At 46.7% G+C, this 23,437-nt stretch overlaps 1 protein-coding gene across 1 annotated transcript; it reads left to right on the top strand.

The window, feature by feature from the left end:
- Positions 1 to 1,693: 1,693 nt before the first annotated feature.
- LOC144119998 (uncharacterized) lies at positions 1,694 to 23,249 on the top strand. The gene is made up of 4 exons (XM_077652485.1): positions 1,694 to 1,832; positions 6,828 to 6,982; positions 8,404 to 8,486; positions 23,149 to 23,249. Exons 1-4 carry the CDS (start codon positions 1,725 to 1,727, stop codon positions 23,247 to 23,249), a joined length of 447 nt encoding a protein of 148 aa, XP_077508611.1. The 5' UTR covers positions 1,694 to 1,724.
- Positions 23,250 to 23,437: the final 188 nt, after the last annotated feature.

Here is a 23,437-nt window from a genome sequence, read left to right as displayed (position 1 = left end):
TACCGCGATAAAATGCCCCAAATGTTCTATCAGTGCATTATTGCCTATAGAAAGGGTCAACTGCCCGTCTTCAGCGCTCAGTTTTTCCAAAGAACTGTGGTAGTGCAGGGCATTGCAGTATTTTCATATGCAAGGAATTCTATGTTCATTTTGTGGACATATCGGGTTCGTTGTTTTATATCGCTTTGAATTTCCCCCAAGTAATATCGCTCAATTGGCAGCTACAAATTCCTGTTTGCCTCACATGTGCTCTGCATACGGCGGCTGAGTGGCGATACCGTATGACTTATGTGCATGACTTCGCCGGATCATTTGAAATGCGGCCAGCTGCGGAAGTATAGTCAGCTGGCCTTATTTCTATGAAAATCAAGTCTAGGGCGGTTGCACTAAACTTTTCAGTGCGCAATCACGAATGCCACGTGCATTCCGCAGCTCTCATTTAAGCCAGGCTTTATTGCTAAAGAATGTTATTTCCAAGATAAAACTGTAATTGCTTATTCAACAGTGATCCAGTGTTTACGAGCCGCGTGAATTCCAAGATGATGAACCAGTACCTAATTTGTCAGCGTTTGAAGATGGCCACACAATCTAAATAACGACGTAGCATTTGAAGTTCAGGCGCAGATTATAATCGCTACTTACTACGTCGCACAGTTAAATGAGTTCAGTCAGATTTAAAGCAGGATGGATATTGGCAACACATTCAATCGACAGGAATATTGTAATCTGGGGTGCGCCCGCTGTTTGACCCAAAGTAGCATCTAGAGCAGATTTTTACGAATAAGTCGCGAGCATCGATAGCGTTCTGAGCGCTTTCGCTTTGGCGGATGTCGGGAAAGTGAAGAATATTTCATTTGCTGGCGCAAAAGGCTGAATTTACATCATATGTCAGTTACTGCAGTCCCAGTGATATAAAGCGTTAAAACAGCCACCACCTGCGTAAATATATTTCATATGTAATTGAAAGTTGCTGGGCATGATTTCAAACGCAGTCCCTTGTCAGCAGTGAGGCAGGAATTGCTCCAAGCTAATCGGGCCACCACAACTCATTAGAAATAAAAGATCTATATTTTTGCACGCTACTGAGTAAATATCACTGCAAGTGAGCCTTTTTTTTTTATCCTGAGCCCGCATTTTTGCAGCATGCAAGTGAGAGGAGCGAATCGGTGTAAAGTACGGAATATTAGTTATCACGCTTTATTGTTAGCGCTACCGAAGCAATAGAAGAAAGTTTGCGTAAAGATTCTGTTCGCTGCGCACATAATTAAGAAGTTGTTTTTTTTTGTTTTGTATGCCGGACATGTGACAGCTCACATGAAACTAACGCACATTGTGTGCGTAGGCAGATATCTTGCAACACCTTCGAATAACACGTCTGAAAACCGGCGCTGCTTCGTTTCTTGAGATACTCTACAATTCTGCCAGATGCGGAATCCTTACTTCTTTAACTGATAATCTTCACATTTAACTCAGCGCTCTCTTGAATTTCTCCTTAATATTCCTTTGTCCCTTTCCCTTAGTGCAGAGTAACAAAATGCCGCCTATTTCATATCAACTTAACAATCATTCATTGTTTCATCTTTCTCTAAAAAATTCATTCATCTGGAAGTGACGCGATTAAAAGTGTGAATGCAATGAGAAGGTCGCCGCCTGTCACCACCGTAAAGTTATGCTGGCATTTGCATGTGACTTCATCGTAGGACGTTCATTATACCATTGTAGCAATGCTACCCGCAGCACTGAGTATCTCTTTACTGGCTGCAGCCGACATTGTGTTAGCAACCAACTTCGAAGACGATTCGAGGCACTTCGGATCGCAGCAGATCCGCATGGTGAGTGGAGTGGCGGATTTCTGGGCGGTGGTCAATTTATCTCTGATAATTTATCGCAACTGCTTTAAGGCTCCCCTTCTGCTGGAAACCCATTGTCGTCGTCGGCAGCGGCGTTGCAAGCGAAAAATCAGCCGGATAAGGGCGATCCAGGATGGCCCATTCACCCGGGGTGGCCTTCTCACCTCATCTCAACCTTCCCACCGGATTTCGCGCAAACTGCCCACCGTACCATGTGGTAGTTGAATTAATGATTGTTCGCGAGGGTTTGCTGGGGAAGAGCGAACTGGGTCTCACAAACTCCACTGATGGCAGTGCCTGCCGTCGCAGGGTAATGGCGCATCGCTGAACTGCTGCGCCACTGCGCCAGCATTGTATGAAGACTCCCAGGTGTCAATCAATGCAAAACAGAGAATGACCACTTCCGCACATATTAGCTTCAACCCATTTTCGCTGCTGCGTCATATGCTTAAGGCGGAGCTTGAGCTTTCTACAATTTTTCTAAATTTTATTGAGGATTCGGTTACATCTCTTTGCATAAGAAGTACCTCGAGGTGACACTAAGAAATTGGTAATAATTCTAGATGTCATCGCTGTACGGTTCATATAGAGCACTAATAGCGCAGTTCACTATTGTTCGCCTCCAGGCATACTGAACGGTACGGTGCCATTTTGCTGATCGCAGCGTGTAATTTGGCTCTTTCAGTACGTGTGAAATAATTTCTAATCGGTATTAGGGAATTGTTTATTTTCTCATCTCGCTCAGCTAAAAGAAGATTAAAAGATGAACATAATCAGAAAAAAATACAAGACTGCGAATAAAACAATTTTGATCTAAATTGTGGTGTAAAATATTGTGTAAAATCAAGCAAGGAGCACACGGGTTTCTTGCTCGCCGGCAAGCACAACTGGGTCTTGTCTACGCCTACACTGAGCCTCATTAGAGCGACAAGCGTCCTCCGTATCACTCAATGCACTGCGGCACAGCAAGTTCTGCGCCTTCCGTGGGAGCTGGTTTTCGGTTTGTTTTCTTTCCTTGGCGGCCCATGCAGCGTGCCCGTGTGCCCGTGCAGTTTCCACAGCTACCCTGGCAACTGGAGATTCAGATCTCTTATTTCGCTGTCTCCTATTGTAACCGCGTCCCTTCGTTTTTTCCCCTTTCTGCTTTCTTCCTCCCACTGTAGCCAGTCTTGTTTCTCTCTCCCTCTCTCTTCTCCTGGCCAGCTTTTTTTAAAGCGCGAGCATTAGAGGGGGCATGTCGAGGAGAAAGTGACACCCTACTTGAAGCTCTACGAGTGCGGCCCTGCCCACCGGAATGTGAGCAAACTGCCTACCGTGGCAGGCGGCAGCTAAATTAATAATTGATCGCGAGAGGTCGCTCGGGAAGAGCAACCCGGGTCGCACAAGAGCAGCCTGGGTTGTACAAGTGCCGTGGATAGCAGCGCGTGCCAACGCAGGGCAGTGGCGCATCGCCTAACCGCTGCACCACTGCACCAGGATTGGTGTGAGGCCTCCGAGAGATGTACGGCTGTAAAGGAAGGAATGATTGATGTCGCGACGTTAAAAGGATATGGAAAGAACGCAGACACCAAGAACGAAAAGTAGCATATATTAAAAAGAAATCAGTACGTTGTCAATGAATCTGCACCTGGCAACGTTTAACGCTAGAACTTTAGCTAGTGAGGCTAGCCTAGCAGTGCTGTTTGAGGAAATAGCGGGAATTAAATGGGATGTGATAGGGCTTAGCGAAGTTAGGAGGACAGGTGAGGCGTATACAGTACTAAAGGACGGACACATATTGTGCTATCGCGGGTTAGAGGATAGACGAGAACTAGGTGTGGGTTTCCTCATTAATAAGGATATAGCCGGCAACGTAGCGGAGTTCTACAGTATTAACGAGAGGGTAGCAGCTATAGTAATTAGGCTGAATAGGAGGTACAAGCTGAAAGTGGTGCAGGCCTACGCACCCACATCCAGCCATGATGACCAGACCGTTGAAAGCTTCTATGAGGACGTAGAATCAGCAATGAATAGAGTAAAATCGCAGTACACTGTACTGATGGGCGACTTCAATGCGAAGGTGGGCAAGAAGCAGGCTGACGACCACGCGGTAGGTGACTATGGGATAGGCTCTAGAAATAGCAGGGGAGAGTTATTAGTCGAATTCGCGGATAGAAATAATTTACGGATCATGAATACCTTCTTCCGCAAACGAGAAAACAGGAAGTGGACCTGGAAGAGCCCCAATGGTGAGATTAAAAATGAAATCGACTTCATACTGTGCGCTAAACCTGGCATCATTCAGGATGTGGCCGTCCTCGGAAGGGTGCGCTGCAGCGACCATAGAATGGTAAGGTCTAGAATTAGCTTAGACTTGAAGAGGGAACGGAAGAAGCTAGCGAAGAAGAAGACCATTAACGAGTTAGCCGTAAGAGGGAAAGCACAGGAGTTTAGGATAGCGCTGCAAAACAGATATTCGGCCTTAACTGAGGAAGATGATCTTGATGTTCATTCAATGCACGATAACCTGACATCAATAATTACGGAGTGCGCAGTAGAAGTAGGCGGTAGGACAGTTCGAAAAGATACCGGGAAGCTATCTCAGGTGACGAAAGATCTGATTAAGAAGCGCCAAAACATGAAGGCATCTAACACTACCGATAGAATAGAGCTAACGGAGCTATCAAAGTTAATAAATAAGCGCAAGGTAGCCGACATAAGGAAGTTTAATATAGAGAGAATCGAGCATGCTATAAAGAACGGGGGTAGCCTAAAAACAGTGAAAAGGAAACTAGGCATAGGTAAAAACCAGATGTATGCATTAAGAGACAAGCAGGGCAATGTCATTAGCAATATGGATAAGATAGTTAACGTAGCCGAAGAGTTCTACACAGACCTGTACAGTAGCCAATGTAATCAGAGCGCTAATGAGAAAGACAGCAGTGCACAGCAATGCGTCATCCCGCCAGTAACGAAAGATGAAGTAAAGAAAGCCTTAGAAGCAATGAAAAGGGGAAAAGCAGCTGGGGAGGATCAGGTAACAGCAGATCTGTTGAAGGATGGAGGGGACATCGTGCTAGAAAAACTAGCCACCCTGTATACGCTATGCCTTATGACCTCGACTGTACCAGAAGCTTGGAAAAATGCAAACATTATCTTAATTCATAAGAAGGGAGACGCCAAGGACTTGAAAAATTACAGGCCGATCAGCTTACTATCCGTTGCCTACAAAGTATTTACTAAGGTAATCGCTAATAGAGTCAGGGCAACGTTAGACTTTAATCAACCAAAAGATCAGGCAGGCTTTCGTAAAGGATATTCCACAATAGATCATATTCACACCATCAATCAGGTGATAGAGAAATGCGCAGAATATAACCTACCTCACTATATAGCTTTCATTGATTACGAGAAAGCATTCGACTCAGTGGAAACCTCAGCAGTCATACCGGCATTGCGTAATCAGGGGGTAGAAGAGCCTTATGTCAAAATACTGGAAGATATATATAGCAACTGCACAGCTACTATAGTCCTCCATAAAGTCAGCAATAAAATTCCAATAAGAAAGGGCGTCAGGCAAGGGGACACGATCTCGCCAATGCTGTTCACCGCATGTTTGCAGGAGGTTTTTCGAGGCCTGAATTGGGAAAAGTTGGGAATAAGAATAAATGGAGAATATCTAAATAATCTGCGATTTGCTGATGACATTGCCTTGCTGAGTCACTCAGGAGGTGAACTGCAAATCATGATCAACGAGTTAGACAGGCAGAGCAGATCGATGGGTCTAAAAATTAACATGCAGAAAACCAAGGTAATGTTCAACAGCCTAGCAAGGGAACAACAGTTCACAATTGGCAGCGAGAGCCTAGAAATTGTGCCGGAATACGTCTACTTAGGGCAGGTAGTGACAGCTGATCCCGATCATGAGAGGGAGATAACTAGAAGGATAAGAATGGGGTGGAGCGCATATGGCAAATTCTCGCAGATCATGATTGGCAGTTTACCAATTTCCCTGAAGAGGAAAGTGTACAACAGCATAATCTTACCGGTACTCACCTACGGGGCAGAAACGTGGAGGCTAACGAAAAGAGTTCAGCTTAAGTTAAGGACAACGCAGCGAGCCATGGAAAGAAAAATGATAGGTGTAACGTTAAGAGATCGGAAGCGGGCAGAGTGGGTGAGGGAACAAACACGGGTTAATGACATCCTAGTCGAAATCAAGAGAAAGAAATGGGCTTGGGCAGGGCATGTAATGCGAAGGCAGGATAACCGCTGGTCTGTAAGGGTAACGGAGTGGGTTCCAAGAGAAAGTAAGCGTAGCAGGGGGCGGCAGAAGGTTAGGTGGGCGGATGAGATTAAGAAGTTTGCAGGCAAAGGGTGGATGCAGCTGGCAAAGGATAGGGTTAATTGGAGAGACAGGGGAGAGGCCTTTGCCCTGCAGTGGGTGTAGTAAGGCTGATGATGATGATGATGATGATGACGTTGTCAATGAGCGTAGTTCATAAGGTCGACCGCTTACGCATTGCCGTCGTGTCACCCAAGCAAGGGTCCTTGAGTTCTTTCTCTTATTCCTACCTGTCTGTCCACTAGAGTTTCCCTCCATTTTTGTCCCCACCTCCCTTCCTTCTCCCATCGCGGCTCCTGTCTTTGGGCGCTCATCATCTTCTTGTTTCGTTCCGATCGGTGATCTTGGATGGATCTGTCATCTACGAGAGGGCTTACAGAGCAATCAGTAAAAGGCCCACGCCGTAAAAACAATTTTCATTGCCTAATATAATCAGCGACGGAGCACGTCGGCAACTTTATTCAGGCAATATACAATTACTGGCAAATACGCAGCACCTTATGTAGCGTTATGTAGATGTACGTTCTACTTGAGATAAGTTTGCGGGAATAAGGTGGCGACCGCTACCGGAGAACAGCGTATGTAGTTAGCCTGATGATGACGATGGTGGTGGTGGTGATGATCTTTTATCCTTTTTTTATGCATTTCTACAGCTGACCACAGTACACGATCTGCTCTTCGTCAGAAGACGGAACTTCCCTTCGAATACCATCGTTCGCTGCCACGCTATGAGAAAGGACGAGCGCTTGGGAATTAATTCCTTCCGATATTTCGTGTATACGGCACTCAACCCGCAACAGACTGAATAGTGAGTGTAATAATAATAAATATCGATGACTTTCACAAAATGAACGCTAAGCTGCGGTGGCGCCGCGAACTAGTCTGAAAAGGATCTAGCGCAGAACCTCGATGTCTGCTACTATGTGCGAGGTTCACCGGCCCACTCAGACTCTGTTATCAGTGTTTTAGCCTAAAAGTACATTTTAATAGCGCTGTTACGTGGATGTGTGCATGATGACGAGACTGAAATCTTGGTAACATTTACAGCGCGAGTTTTCTGATTCCAGCAAAACAGAGACAGCATGAAGACGAAGTTTGCGCGATGTGCTGTGGAGCGGTTGCAAGACCATGAGAACCGAGTTCTTACGAAATGAATTGGGCGCCTATTTCTAAAAGGTGATCCGATGAACGAACGAATTACAAGCCGTTATTTGTTACCTAGCATCGCTGAGCAGACACGACTAACGGCCGCACTTCAAGTGCGAATAGTTTAGTGCGGAAATGTCTCTCTAGAGAGAGGCACTGTTGAAGCGTGCGTTTATGATTTGTTATAAACGGAGAAGTTGGGGACGGGTAATATCATTTATTTGATCTCCATTTCATTATATTTTCTTCCGCTCTGAGACGGATAGATAGTAGGAACCGAGTATAGTGTGATGAAAACATTGTATCATAAAGCCGTTACATTCATTTCGTGCCTTTTACCCAATGCTTAGGAACAAACAGCGAGCGCAACGCGCTGTTTACCCGGGAAAATAGTGCGCAGGGAAGGCGGCCTCGTGCAGTTCTCGCTCTCCACCTGTGCACACAATTAGAAATCAATATTCGTATTTAAAGTAGCACATGGTGGTCACAATTTATTAGTGGGCATAAACAAAAAAATGGCGGCAGTCGTACCAGTTAAAACTTGTGCGATAGTGACAACGCCTCTGGCTTGTTTTCTGGGCAAGCCGCATGAGAGTCGCTGAGTGTTGTCAATCATTAATATTAAGTTGGACTTTGCGTTTTGCCAGTCACGCTCTGTGCAAGCCTTCAACATCGATATTACTGATTTTAAATTCTCTCCAAAGTGCGCGTCTGCCGTCTAACGCTCCGCATTCACTCCAGCCGTTGTCACACGTAGTAGAGTGAATTCTTCCTTTTCCCTTGTTGACTCCTGTTAGACTGCCGAGCAACCAAAGTCTGGGTCCCACAGGGTTACCACCATCGACAAACAAGAGCGTAGTTATCGTGGAAGTTTAAAACAAACACAATAATACCAAGGATGCGCCCAGAAGTAGCTATGTTTAGTGCCGCTGTAGTGGATGAACTGAGGCTCCTCATCTTGATCATGATAATCGCCGGTACTTGTATTTGCTTCGTCGTGATGGCCTAACTACTAACGTACATGTCGTAAGAACAACAGCTTCTTGTAACTAACTGCATTCCCTTTTCGTGTTTCTTTCAAAGCACTATATTTCCAACACCACTGGCTACTTCAATGACACATCCGCACAGTGTGCATAACGCAGCCGCTTTTATGACTGAACTCGGTAAGTCGATAACGTAACAGAAACGGCATGCTGGCTTTTGTTGGAAAGAAAGTGGGGTGTGCGAAAAATGGTGCCGGAGAGAAATATGAGCGCTAAAGGGCGTTTTCTGATAATAATCAGCATGAAGCAGGCATTAAATCTAATAAATTTTTTTTGGCGCGAAACAAAATGAGGGATTGCATTAACCTGTCTCTGGTTCCTGTACGCATAGATTACTGAACGAGTCACTCAGCTGGCAAGCTGCGGCGCTCAAGAAATTTCTTTTCAGCCTTTTCCACGGTCTTGTTAACCCTGCGTTAACATGGTCATCACTGTCGCCAAGACAGACCGAGACTAAATTAACAAAGGTGACATTAACTGTGCGCCATGCACTTCGAATTTCTCATTACTCCTAAACCGCATAGGTTCAGGTGCCGGCATGTCGCTAGTGCTTGTGTTTATATCCAGCAAAATAACTTCATGGCAGCTACATATCAACCAACGCGCCGTTCTTGCAGGTAATGCCTTTGATCAGCGATATAAAGATACCTTCCTCACCTATATGGCCCACAAATTTGGACAAAAGCACTTTTAAACGGGAAATAGCTTGTGAGCGTAAATGCTTATCTATTGTAAGATTTCACTATAACGATCAATTTTTCCTGAGATCTCCCGTCGACAGGCATGCATTTGTTTCCTATTAACATTTTGCTATCGTCAAAAGCGTACCCCATTGGTTTCCTATGGCGCTCTTAACTGCTTGATGCAAACGATGAAAGTAGTTCTCGTTTACTCTAGTCTCACAATAGCTAGGCAATGCTGCCAGCTTGCGACGGCGTCCCCAACTCACGTCATCTACTTCCGCCCCGAAACTGTCCCTTTCATTTCCTAATATCAGAAGCCTAGTGCCTAAACGCGATCAGTTCTGTTCCTTTCTAGAAGATAGTGAATCTGGTATAGTTGCTTTAACAGAGACTTGGTTGCAGGTCGGTATCGAAGAGTGTGAAATCTTTCCCGACGACCATGCTTACAATAACTACAGACATGACCGTATAAATAAAAGAGGGGGTGTGGTGCTCATTGCAATCAAAAGAACATTACCTTCCATCGCTATTGCATCAAACTTTGACCTCGAAATAGTACTGGCCACCTTCAAAACTGTCCCTTCAAACCTTCTTATTGGGGTGCGTTACCGCCCACCTGACTGTGGGATATCTTCCATTCATAATATCCGGTATAGCATTTCTGCCGCTGTTGACCAATGTGCGCCCAGTAACATTTTCTTTCTCGGTGATTTCAATTTTCCTCGAAAATATTCGGTTAATATGTCTTCATCTCGTACTGTTGCAAAATAATTTGTTAAATTAACTTTGAATTTCAACTTATTTTATGTCATTAGCCGGAATACCTGTGGTTCTAATATACTAGATTTAGCTTTAGCCACCGCTCCCGATACCATAGGGCCGGTGACGCACCTTCATGGATTTAGCGACCATAAGTTTCTGCAGTTTGAAATTCTAGTTCCAAGTTTGTTTGCAGGTAAAATAAGAAAGCATTAGATATTACAGTAAAGCAAGATATAGTGAGAGAAATACAGAGCTTACCGAAATTTTCAATGAAGAATTTTTGCTGCGAAGTAACCAACGATCTATTCAAGCCAACTAATTGCTTTTCAAACACAAACTGCCTACGCTGATAGGCAAGCATGTTCCGCTAATTTCAATACCTAATGACAAAACCAGTCCATGGTTCGACAAGGCCCTCCGTCGATTAGGAAATAAAAGGAGGTGCTTGTACCGACAAGCCAAATCTGCTCCCTCCCCATCCTGGTTCGATAGCCATAAACAGTGCCCGAAAACACTCTGTTCTGCTATACCGCTGTCAAAAACAAATACTTTACTCATGATCTCCCAATGCTTTTGTAGACTAATCCTAAGAAGTTTTAACAAACTCTATCTCCCGAATGTAAACGACACTTCATACAACTACACAATAGTGATGGGTTGCCGCTAGATGACACTGAATGTCCGACGGCGCTTAACAGACTTTTCCACCAGTATTTACTAAGGAGCTCATTCCAGTGTGCCTATTCTTCCCGACTCTGACTACCCATTCATGGAGCCTAACAGCATTAGTGCCAAGAGAATTGCATCAGTCATTATAATCCTTCAGTTATCCTCATCTGTCGGAGTGGACGACATAAACTCGAAGATTCTTAAAAACTCCATTTCAATTTCCAGCCAGATTCTGTGTAATATATTTCAGCAATCTTTAACACCCTGAGAACTGCCTACAGACTGGAAAATTGCCAAGGTCATCCGTGTCTTCAAAACCTTTAGCAAAAGCTCACCTGATAACTATCGCCCTATCTCGTTAACAGGCATATGCTATAAATAGTTTTAAATATTCTCGCTTCCCACATTTACGGCCATCTAGAACGTAATGACTTTTTCTTTTCTAATCAGCATTATTTTAGGAAAGGCTACTCGGGTGATACCCAGTACTGACTTGCATTTTAACATGAACGATAACCAGCAAACATATTACATTTTTTTAAATTTCTCAAAAGCGTTTGACAGAGTGACACACGGCCGGCTGTTTACTAAATTATCTACCCTTTCTCTTGATTCTGTCACATTACCTTGGCTTCGTAACTTTCTCTCATTTCATCAACACTTCACTGTTATCAATGGATCTTCCTCACTATTATGTGGTGTATTCTAAGGCGTACTTGAACCGTTGCATTCACTAATTTATATTAACGGCCTTCCTAATAACATTTAATCCCGTTTACGACTTTTCGCAGATGGCTGTGTTGTTTACCGCAAGATTACTGCCGAGACTGACAACCTGATCTGATTTGATTTTATTTGATGTATGGGAATTCAATGTCCCAAAGCGACTCAGACTATGAAGGACGCCGTAGTGAAGATCTCCGGAAATTTCGACCACCTGGGGTTCTTTAACGTGCACTGACATCCCACAGTACACGGGCCTCTAGAATTTCGCCTCCATTGAAATTCGACCGCCGCGGCCGGGATCGAACCCGCGTCTTTCGGGCCAGCAGCCGAGCGCCGTAGCCACTCAGCCACCGCGGCGGCTTTTGACCACCTGTTCCTTCAAAGTCATCTTAGCATTATTGTTGATTGGTGCAAAAACCGGCAAATGATTCTAAACCCAGCTAAATATATATCCATTACATTTAGCAGGAAACATGATATGTCTAACTTCAAATACTCCATTATTAACACCTTCCAATATAACGTTATGTCTTACAAATATATCGAAATTCAGCTCACACCAAATCTTTCATGGTCTTGATACATTTAGGAGTCTGCAACAAAGCGTCGAGGACACTCGGTTTCATACGCCGTAACCTGCGCAACTCTCCTAGCTCAATTCGTAAACTCGCATACCTAACTTTTGTTCGACCCCAGTTGGAATTCGTCGCATCTATACGGTCACCCCATCAAAAATATCTTAATTAAAAGCTTGAGACTATTCAAAACACAGCTGCCCGGTACATTGTTAGTAATTATTGTCCCCTCGCCAGTGTTTCTCAGCCTAAAACCCATAATGATAAACCGATACTTGAAATTTGTCCTGTATCACTTCTGTGTTTATTTCACTAATATTGCCGCGAATCTTTGCAGGGTTTGTTCATTATTCAGATCTGCCGCCACGCCACTTTCTCGCTTTGTTTTCGACGCAAGACGCGACTAGTTTTATCTCGATTGATCGCAGCCAGGCAGAGCTGGTTCTACGTTGTTCCGGCATGTTCTAGTAACTTTGCACGCTTTATATCGAAAGTTCGCTATCAGCTTCAAATTTTGCACGGCTGACAGCGGCAGGCATTGTTGGTAGCGCGCTTGTTGCTACGCCGCCGCTGAGTGATTCAGTCAATTGTGGGCGCAGGTCAGCCCAAATAAAGTGTTTTGTTTAGATACCATTTTAACAGCCTTTATGCTCTCCAGAGTGCAGTCACAACTTCGGGACATCTGGTGGAGGTGCTGATACCCTTCCATGTACCGGACGCCCCCTTCAAGTCATGACGCCCCCTCTGCGCTTTGCAACTGAGGAGGAGCTAGCAGCTCAGCCAGCCAGTCGACGTCTCCAGGGAGAGGAGCCTGAGTTCGGGACCCGGCCGGACCGCACCAGACAGCGAAAGGACGCCACTACAAGCACCACTACTTCGCCAAAGATGTCGACCCCGATCATACTGCAGCAGCCGCGGGTGCTGTCAACGTTCAATGGATCCCTAGGCGAAGGCCCCGAAAAATGGTTGCACCAACTCGAGCGCGTGGGATCATTCAACAAGTGGGATGATGCGGCAAAAATTGGACACGTATTTTTCTCATTGGATGGCTCCGCACGCACGTGGTACGAAAACCACGAGTCTTCCCTAACGACATGGGAGCTATTCAAAAAGGAACTCTTGCACGCATTCACCAGTGTCGTGAGGAAAGAAAGATACGAACGACTCCCCGAGTCAAGGATCCAGCTTTCTTATGAGCCCGTCCGCGGTTACGTGGAAGAATTGAAGCGCCTCTTTCGCCGCGCTGACCCCGGGATTACCGAGCAAAAGAAATTTCAGATTTTCATGCGCGGCGTAAAGGCACAACTCATTAGCAGCCTCGTCCGACAGCCGCCAAAAACAGTCGAGGAATTCATGCAAGAAGCTAGCACGATCGAAAAGACCCTCGACGTCCGGGGGAGGCCGTACAACCGCTCTTCCTTTGTCTGTGCAATGTGTCCGGACATGACGACCACCACCAGCGACAACTTGCGGGAATTGATCCGTGAAATCCTCCGCCATGAGCTACGCCGATTACTGCCATCCTCCCCACAGCCGCAAGCAGCGACTCTCATGGACGTGGTACGGGGAGAAGTGCAACAGGCACTTGGCACCCCGACGGCCGCAGAGCCCCAGGCCATGACCTACGCCGCTGCAGTAATAACTCCTCAGCCCCAACGACAACCGCTACGTCCTCTCCGATATGAACCACTTGTTCCCGAAAGCCGCCTCCCTGCCCACGCCCACCCAGCCTATGAGCGACGCTCAAGCCCTAGGAAATACGACGCCTGGAGGACTTCCGACTACCGGCCGTTGTGCTTCCATTGCGGTGAGGCCGGCCATATTCTTCTTCATTGCCCGTAACGACGTATCGGTCTTCAGGGATTTGCCGTTGATACCCCACTAACACGCATTGGCCAACGTCCGCAGGAAATCGACGAGTACATACGTGAGAGACGCCGATCCGCCTTTCGCGCTCACCATCGCCGTCAGCCTCGCGCTTTGCGTGGCCACACCGGAACTACGCAGCCGCGGTACGAGGAAGGTCTCCCAGGCCCCATAAGGGAAACTAAAGACATCAACTTCTGGAGGTGAGGTCGCTCACGAGCGAAACGTCGAAGATCCTCCACCTACCTCGCCCCATGAAGACCCTGCTCCCGCTACGCTGCATGAAGACGCCGCACTCGCTGCACCGACGCCGCACAAAATGGCAACCCCGACCATGACACGAACTGCATTTCAAACGACGCCGCCACTGAGAAAAGCTTCGACGACACACCCCACCCGCGATTCGCATACGCGACAAAGACGTGACTCAACGCCGAGGCCGAATTGCAATGCAAGAGCCAGGACATCCGACTTAGAAGTGACTATCAACGGCCGGAAAGTTACCGCTCTAGTCGACACAAGAGCCGATTACTCGGTGATGAATGGAACATTCGTTGCGCAGCTGAGGAAAGTTATGACCGCTTGGGATGGCCCACAAATTCGCAACGCAGGGGGCCACCTCATTACGCCACCAGGGCGATGCACAGCGCGAGTGACTGTCAAAGGACATACCTATACTGCGTCATTTGTTGTGCTACCGCATCAGGCAATCATCAACCTGCGATCGAAGCTGATCACACTTTCGACGGACGAGGCCATCCCTTCGATTAAAACTCTGAGCCATCACGTTGCCTTGAGTGTCCTGGAGAAAGAAGTGAGCGCCCCACCCTGTTCAAGCGTTATCGTGTCCGCAGGTGCCACGAAAGCCATTAACACTGAAGCAATCATCGAGGGGAACATGCAGTTGTTTCTAGACTGAGGAATCAGCATCGCAAGACGCATCGCACATTTCCGCAATGGCCAGGCTTAAGTACTGCTGACTAACATCAGCGAAGAATATCGGCAAATTAACAAAGGAACGACGATTGCTTTCTTCGACGATATATCCGACGTACGGAACTCCTGCGCCCTCCCCGACCCCTCCGCAGAAGATTCGTCTGACCCAGAGAACTCGCCCACTTTCGTCATCAAAGCAGCCCTGCCCCGGACGAGACAAGACCTGATTTCACAATCTGCTTCGAAACTACAGTGGGTGTTTTTCATCGTCGGCGAAGGTCCGACAAACGCCGATTGCCAAGCATCGCATTATAACCGACCAGCACGCCCGACCTATCCGTCAAAGCCCCTACCGTGTGTCGCCGCGAGAACGACAAGCCATCTTGTACCAATTTGAAGAAATGCTTCGCGACGACGTCATCCAGCCATCAAACAGCCTATGGGCGGCACCGGTTGTTCCAGTGAGGAGGAAAGATTGCGCACTTCGATTCTGCGTTCATTATCGTCGCCTGAAAGCATAACAAAGAAGGACGTCTACCCCCTCCCCCGCATCGACGACGCAACTCACCAGCTTTGCAACGCCAAGTATTTCTCATCGATGGATTTCAAGAGCGGCTACTGGCAATTTGAGGTCGATGAAAGAGATCTCGAGAAGATGGCATTCATCACTGCGGATGGGCTCTTCGAGTTCAAGGTGATGCAATTTAGTCTCTGTTCCGCACCAGCGACGTTTCAGCGAAAAATGGATACAGTGCTGGCAGGCCTGAAGTGGAAAATTTGTCTGGTATTTTTAGATGACGTCGTTGTCTTCGCCTCGAACTTTGAAGAGCACCTCAAAAGACTTCAAACAGTACAAGCCGCCATCAAGTCGTCTGGCGTAACCCTGAAAGCAAAGAAGTTTCACTTTGCCTATGAAGAACTGCTGTTTCTAGGCCACATCGTTAGCAAGGAAGGAGTACGCCCAGACCCTCAGAAAACTGCTGCTATTGCACAGTTTCCCTCGCCAGCCAATAGGAAAGCAGTGTGCAGATTCCTCAGACTCTGAGCATATTACCGACGGTTTGTGAAAAACTTTTCGAGCAAAGCCGAGCCCCTGAGAAAACTGACGAAGGCAGACGTGCCATTTAAATGGGAAGCCCCGCAAGCAGAAGCCTTCAAAGAACTTCAGCGTCGTTTACAGTCCCCACCGATCCTCGCCCATTTTGATGAAACCGCCGATACTGAAATTCATACCGACGCAAGCAGCGTGGGCCTAGGCACCGTCCTCATTCAAAGAAGTGACGGGCTGGAGAAAGTCATCGCATACGCTAGCCGTGCCCTTTCCAAGGCCGCGGCTAACTATTCGACGAGTGAGAAGGAGTGCTTTACCATCATCTGGGCTACGTCGAAATTCCGCCCCTATCTGTACGGACGACCGTTCAAGGTAGTCAGCAATTACCACGCGCTGTGTTGGCTTGCGACTTTGAAGGGCGCCTCTGGCGGCCTCGCTCGATGGAGTCTGCGCTTCCAGGAGTTTCACGTCACCGTCATTTGCAAGTCCGGACGCAAACACTCTGACGCCGATTGCGTCTATGCCTTCTTGGGACCCATCAGCTCCAGCTCTTTTGCCCAGCAGCAACGCTCGGACCCCAACATAAAACGCCTCATCGAGTACTTGGAAGGCAAAGTTTCTTCACCCCCCGCCTCATTCAAGCGAGGACTATCTTCCTTCTGTGTACAGAAAGATGTTCTCATGAAGAACTTCGCAGCGAACCAAACAGCCTACCTCTTGTTGTACCTGCTTGTCTCCGCGAAGACGTTCCACAGGCTTCACACGACGAGCCGACAGCTGAACATCTCGGGTTTACTCGCACCCTCCGCCGCATTCAAGACAAGTATTACTGGCCCCGACTGCCTTCAGATGTCGCACATTATGTGAAAACCTGCCGAGATTATCAGCGACGAAAGACCCCTCCCATCCAACCAGCAGTATTTCTGAACCCCTTAGAACCCCCTCCAGGCTCTTTCAGCAGATCGGCATGGACTTGCTTGGTCCTTTCTCAAAGTCAACGTCTGGAAATACGTGGATCATAGCGACCGACTACCTGACCCGCTACGTCGAGGCAAAAGCCCCACCGAACGGAACAGCAGCAGAAGTCGCCAAATTTTTCGTGGAGTGCATTCTTCTGCGACACGGCGCCCCTGATTGCTCATCACGGACAGAGGAACAGCATTCACGGCGGATGACGCCTTTTAGGCTCATCCATGGCAGGCAGGCAAAGACCACGCTAGACGCCATGCTGTCAAACATTACCGAAGAAGAGAACGTCGATGTCGCTGTCTACCTTGAACGCGCAGAAGCAGCTCGAATTCTTGCCTGATTACGGATCAAAGACCAGCAGCAGACCGATGCCAGACGTTATAACCTACGAAGACGCAGCGTGAAATACAAGCAAGGAGATAAAGTTTGGGTTTTTGCGCCCATTCTCCGCCGCGGATATAGTGAAAACCTTTTGCGCCGCTATTTCGGCCCTTACAAGGTTCTTCGTCAGCTAGTTGAACTCGATTATGAAGTCATCCCTGACGCAATAACTGCATCCCAGTGACGCCGCGTACGACCAGAAGTCTGTCCATGTCGTCCGTCTGAAGCCCTATTGTGCGCGCTAACGGACGCTGCATTTCCACACTCTGTGTTTATTTCCGCACGATCCGTTTTATCTGTTGCTAGTCGCATTATTTGTTTTAATGCATCGGGTCGATGCTTCTTTGAGAGGGGAGTAATGCCGCGAATCTTTGCTGTGTTTGTTCCTTATTCAAATCTGCCGCCACGCCACTTTATCGCTTTGTTTGCGACGCAAGACGAGCCTAGATTTATCTCGATTGATCGCAGCCAGGCAGAGCTGATTCTACGTTGTTCCGGAATGTTCTAGTATCTGTGCACGCTATATCGCGAAAGTTCGCTATCAGCTTTAAATTGAGCACGGCCGACAGCGGCGGGCATTCTGTTCGACGACCGCCGAGCACGCTTGTTGCTACGCAACCGCTGAGTTATTCAGTCCGTTGTAGATGCAAGTCAGCCCAAATAAATAGTTTAGTTCATACACCAGTTTCACTGCATTTCTGCTCTCCGGAGTGCAGTCACGACTTCGTGACAATATGCTTACACCCGCCCCTCGTTTCTACCTCTAGAATCTCCTTTCCGCTCTTCAGCGCGCTTGCATAATCATCTCTACACGTGGCAAAGCTAAATCATTTAATTCGTCGGCATTACCTAAAGTATTCAGGCTCTGGAATAATCTTCCCGACAACAAAATCTCCTGTCCTGATCTCATACAGTTTAAAACGGCACTATGCATGCATTTATCCTTTTAGTGTGATTTCAAATATTGTTCTACAGTTTCAGTTGCTTATATATTGTTGTCTGATGTACTATTGTTTTTGGTTTGTCTTGATTACTACATCTTCACATACCCGCATTTCGCACGTATTTCGTATTGTTTTGTTCAGATGTTATTTTTGCTTAGTTGTAAATCATCTTTGTGTTCGTTTTTTTTTGCTTTGTACCGCGTAAATTGTACCGTTATTGTTGTTTTTTATTTCTTTATATTCCTCTTTCTTGAGGTCCCCTTAACTCAATGCTCTTCGGGGCCTATGAGGGATCAATAATTAATATTAAAAACGATTTTTTGCACAACGAAAGAAAGAAACATTACATTCGATATTTTCACAACAGTACCTTACAATTTTCTGATATTCAAAACTTTCGTCCAAGAATGCTGTACATGGCACCTGTATTCAGGTATAACCTGCCATTTTCCTAATTTTTTTCATCGACGGTCGTTTACCAGTGAAGCAGAAACGGGCAGAGTTTATTTATAGTGAAATCCAGGCAGCTCGCCTGGAGATATTACCCTTTCTACTGCTACTTCTCGCTGGGAAAATCAAACTATAATGAAGGACAGCATGACTAAAGTGGAAGTACAAATAGATAAAGCGGCTTGATCGGCCGTTCAGGTCACAACCGTAAGTTGGGACACACCCTGCGCATCAATACAAGCCCAAACAGCTCAGAAACCATTTTCAGTACGTGTTCAAGGAAAAGGTATGAGGCCTTCTATGAAGGCCTGATCTCAAAGCATGTCAAGTAAGCCGTAAAAACACGTCGCCCTCACGCATTCCTTAATTGAACGAAATTCCGCAGCACTGTGCCGATGAAACGCTGCGATATAAATGGACTTCACGAAACAAACTTCCGATACCATTGTTAGAACGCTTGCGTGTCTAACTGGATGTCGCGCGGTTCGAAACTCACATTTGAGTTCACACTTGACATTCGCAGTTCTGAAAAATGCAATTCACTTTAGTCCTTCGCTGTCTCCGAATAATTGGAGTTAGGGAAGGCAGCTGGATTTCGATGGTGAGAAAGGAATAAATCTTTGCACTATGACTGAACGTCACTGGAGCTTTTGAAAACCCGCGTGAGCATTAACATGGAGCTCGCCAGACCTTGCACTACGCTGGTGCACACTACGGCGGAATTTTACGGACCAGTGCAGCAAGGTGACATCGGGGTTAAAATAATTATATCATCTCCGTCGTTCCACGCGTTTAAGTAGCTTGACTAGTGTTTAAGTCTCAAAACATGCAGATAATTTAAAAGTTCAAAGCGAACTTTCAAAGCTCGCCGCTTTGACCAAACCATAAACCTGCTACAGCTTCATTGGATGCCCATTGTATAGGTTTCATTCTTAATTAAGGTTCCATCTCTCACCGTTCGGAGGTGAGGTTGAATGCTGCGCCCTCAGGACATCGCATCTGTTTGTCCAACGCGGCAATAGTGAGGGCGACGTGGCGACCTTTGGAACCTCGGCCCCTCATACCGGGCCCTTCAGCATTTTTTTCTAGAATAGGAGCCTTATTTCCAATTGAACGTGCATTTGTGGAGCCCCTCTAGGGCGTTTTTGCATACTCTGCCTAAAAATCCCCACTTTAGGAAGCTACCATTATTTTACCGCAGTTACTGACACCCTTCGCCTCACCTCCTGGAAGGAGGACGCGCTGAGAACAGGAGAAACGATCTGTGTCACTGCTTCCGCGGTAAAGTGGGTGGGACTGTTTGCTCAAATCAAGTCACTCAAGTAACTCAGCGCTGGGAAATAAAAATATTGTACGGACGTGCGTAGACTGCCAACGTCGTAAATCCCCCCCCCCCCCCCCTGAAAAACCAGCCGGGCAACTCCACCCTCTTCAAGTGCCAAAGACACCTTTGAAGCAAATTGGCATGGATCTCCTGGGACCATTTCCGACGTCTACTGCCGGGAATAAATGAATAATTGTCGCCACCGATTATCTAACTCGCTACGCGGAGACAAAGGCTCTGCCCAGTGGTACCGCCGCCGAATCAGCTCGGTTCTTCGTTGAGAACATTGTCCTCAGGCATGGCGCTCCGGCACTCATTATAACTGACCGAGGGACTGCCTTTACTGCCGAGCTTTTGGAAACCGTTCGCATCAGCGGTACCAGTCATCGTAAAGCAACGGCCTATCACCCCCAAACCAATGGATTGACTGAACGCCTCAATAAGAAAATCGCCGACATGCTCTGTATGTACGTGGACGTAGACCACAAGAATTAGGACGGAATTCTTTCCTACGTCACGTTCGCCTACAATACGGCACAACAAGACACCACTCGCATGACGCCTTTCAGCCTTCTTCATGGCCGACCAGTGACAACTATGCTAGATGTCATGCTGCTCCCGAATGCCGACGGCGACGATGTCGATCAGGACGCCGAGGAATTCGCACAGCGCGCAGAGGAAGCTCGCCAACTAGCGCGTGTGCGCATCAGAACTCACCAGGAGGCTACGCACGACGCTACAATCTTCGCCACAGACATGTCATGTATGAACCTGGCGACAAAGTGTGGGTCTGGACGCATATTCGCCGTCGTGGACTCTCCGAAAAATTATTACGGTGGTACTTGGGGCCTATGTTGTGATGCGACGTTTAACCGACGTCACGTATGAGGTGGTGCCGGACGGGTAACTGACATCCAAGCGACGCCAGCAACAAGTCGACGTCATCCATGTTGTACGTATGAAACCGTACTACTCGAACTGATCTTGACCTCCTACTCCCTTTTGTTACAATTGAGGCGATGCTTCTTGAGGAGCGGGGCAAATGCCGCATCAAAGAAGACGCCAAAGATGAAGACTTGGTCTACGAGCGCGAGGCAAGAAGAGGAAGAAGCTGAAGTGTGCAGGGACTTTTTCTGGTTAACCAGTAAACCGCTTTACCTTCAGCTCTCCTCGGGGTTCTACCGAGTCCTGACAATATGGTCTGCAGATTGAGCACACGATATGTTCCACTCTGAAATTCTCTAAAAGCTCTGCATGAGTAGTTAGGAGTGAAGATAAATGTGTGCCGTCTATACATACTCTTACAAGCTGGACTTCAGTGCCTTGCTGGGCGTGCACACACGTTAACCGCTATATACGTCGTGAATAATTATCTAGGCATTGTCACTGTCTAAATAAATATGGATAAGTATGGAGCTGAAAATATCCTTAACGAAATCCTAAATGGACGCGCAAAGTGCATATTATTTCTTTGAATACTTAATGCAATACTTAGAACAGTTTTGCAATTATATGTCGGGACTGCGCCGAAGCCTGCAGGAGCCCGGAGAAAAACTGTTGATTCCCTGTTAGACGCAGATAGACAAACCTTAGCGGCGCTAAAATGAATTGTCATTGTGCCATAAGTAGCAAAGCGCCCTTTGGCATCAATACCGGCTACTACGCGGCAGCTCCATGATTTCAGACAGCGTATTCACGGATACCAGTTAAATGTGGGAGGCATACAAGTTTCGAATGTAATTTCATTCGTGCTTTCTGATTAAGCACCCCTATGGACTCGAGTATCACATTAAACGAGCAAGGTCTTAAGAGAATACGTCGTGACATGAAAAACATTCTCTATCCGCTGAGGTCCCGTGACAGTAGCCACAAGATATCACTGAAGCTAAACTCAAGAAGCATCTCGTCTCCATCTTTCGCGGCCGAATTCCTCCAGCACAAGAGACTGGGCACTGCACCGTGTCCTCAGTGATCAAAACTTTGAGGAGTCCTCAGCCCATTGTTATCATTTTAACGCCCATCACCCTCAGCACAGCACAGATTTTATGCATAATTGTGGAAGCTACCCGCCGATCTTTACACACATTCAATATTTAGTGACCATCAAGTATGATCCTTTTCCGTATTTGGCAGGCACATCCTACAGTAGCTGTTGGGATCTAAAGGCCTGTTTCTGTGAGCTGGTTTATCGATGTCGAAAAGTATGGAAGTGACTCCAGTCTAACATTGACATGTGTCAAGGAGTCTCGCTAATTCTGGTTTTTCTGTATTGCGCCCTCCGGGCGGGACGCCACAAGGATCTTAAGTGTGTCCTCGCCCGGAACCACTACTTATACAGAATTCGAGACACCCGTGATTAGATCGGCGCCGTGCTTAGAGGACTGAACGAAAAAATTAACATCTCTGGTTTTTCGAAAGATGGCTGGCTCAAGTTCAGCAAGTCATTGAATGCTGGCGTTGTCGCGACAAAGAATTGTCTCTCCGTGCTTTAGCCCTTTACCCACGCTGTATGGAAGAAAGAGGTAATAATTTTTTCAAGACGCTCCTGGGTACAACAATTTCCGCATCTCCTTCGCTGGAAATCTTTGTTCCACCTCCGTATTGCCCCACAACTTTATTTGCTTTTTACTTTTGTTTGCTTATCAGCCCCGGAACGCTGCCTTATCATTTTGGTGACCGAGACACAACCAGTGCGCTCCGGACGGGGTACGATCAGGCGCGGCATTTTCCGCGACTTTCCAGATTCTCAATGTTTTAGGCGCCTTATCTTGAAAATTCACCCTCATCTTTAAACTCAACGTCATTAGAAGTGGCGGGCTTTTTCGCCCGTCGACCACCAAGTGCACTTGCTGCTACCCTCGATGCTGAATTTCACTTGCTTCGGCGAAAAAGCGTTCGTTTTAGTTCTGTGCCAGTTTGCTCCGTGCCTATCGTCTACGACTGAATCCAGGCATGTCGCAGCCACACGTCAGTCTCCCCATCTCGCATGGTTTTTTTACAATGCTTGGTTAGACGCTGCACTTGCCCAATGGAGGCTCTCACCTTCACCTCGTCATGACGAGATTTCGTACTGAGCTCTCCTTGACATAGAGGTGAAGCTTTGTAGCCTGCAAATTTCTCAGTTTAATAATGAATTGGCTTCAGGGATTTATGGCTACAAAATTACCCCTACAAAATTAGATCCCTAGTCGCAAATTTCAAACAAAGAAAACGCATTTACGATCTTGGCCTAAATCGACCAGGAGCTCCTGTCAACTTCCATGATAAGGTGATAAAACAAGCGACGCTACAGTGAGGCTTCAATGGTGTACAGAATTTTTTCGATCATGGATTAAGATATATAAACTTTTGGCCAAAGAAAAAAGTGAATGTTAGCCATGAAGCCTTAGCCCAAGAGCGTAGACTGTGCAATTTATTTACTATCCTTTGCGGTGTTTTTATTATAGGTGGAGAGATGAGCCTTTTCAATCTTATGTATGCCGCTGGTCCCCAAGGCTGCTTCATCTTGGTGCGCACCCGCGCCCACGGCGTAAGAGGCGAGTTTTGAACGATGACATTTTTTCGCGCCGAACCTTGCAACAAAATGCTTGAAATTTAATCGATAACAATGTAGCATGTTATGGAATGGAAAACTAAGGGTAACGTTACATGACTAAAGGCAGTAAAGAGACTGAAAACAAAACTCGAGTATTTATATCTTAGCTTTAGTGAGGATGAAAATGTGAGCTCAGGCAG

This window comes from Amblyomma americanum, chromosome 2 (genome assembly GCF_052857255.1).
Source record: "Amblyomma americanum isolate KBUSLIRL-KWMA chromosome 2, ASM5285725v1, whole genome shotgun sequence".
In the NCBI taxonomy this organism is placed as follows: domain Eukaryota; kingdom Metazoa; phylum Arthropoda; class Arachnida; order Ixodida; family Ixodidae; genus Amblyomma; species Amblyomma americanum.
This window is presented reverse-complemented; position numbering and strand designations above follow the sequence as displayed.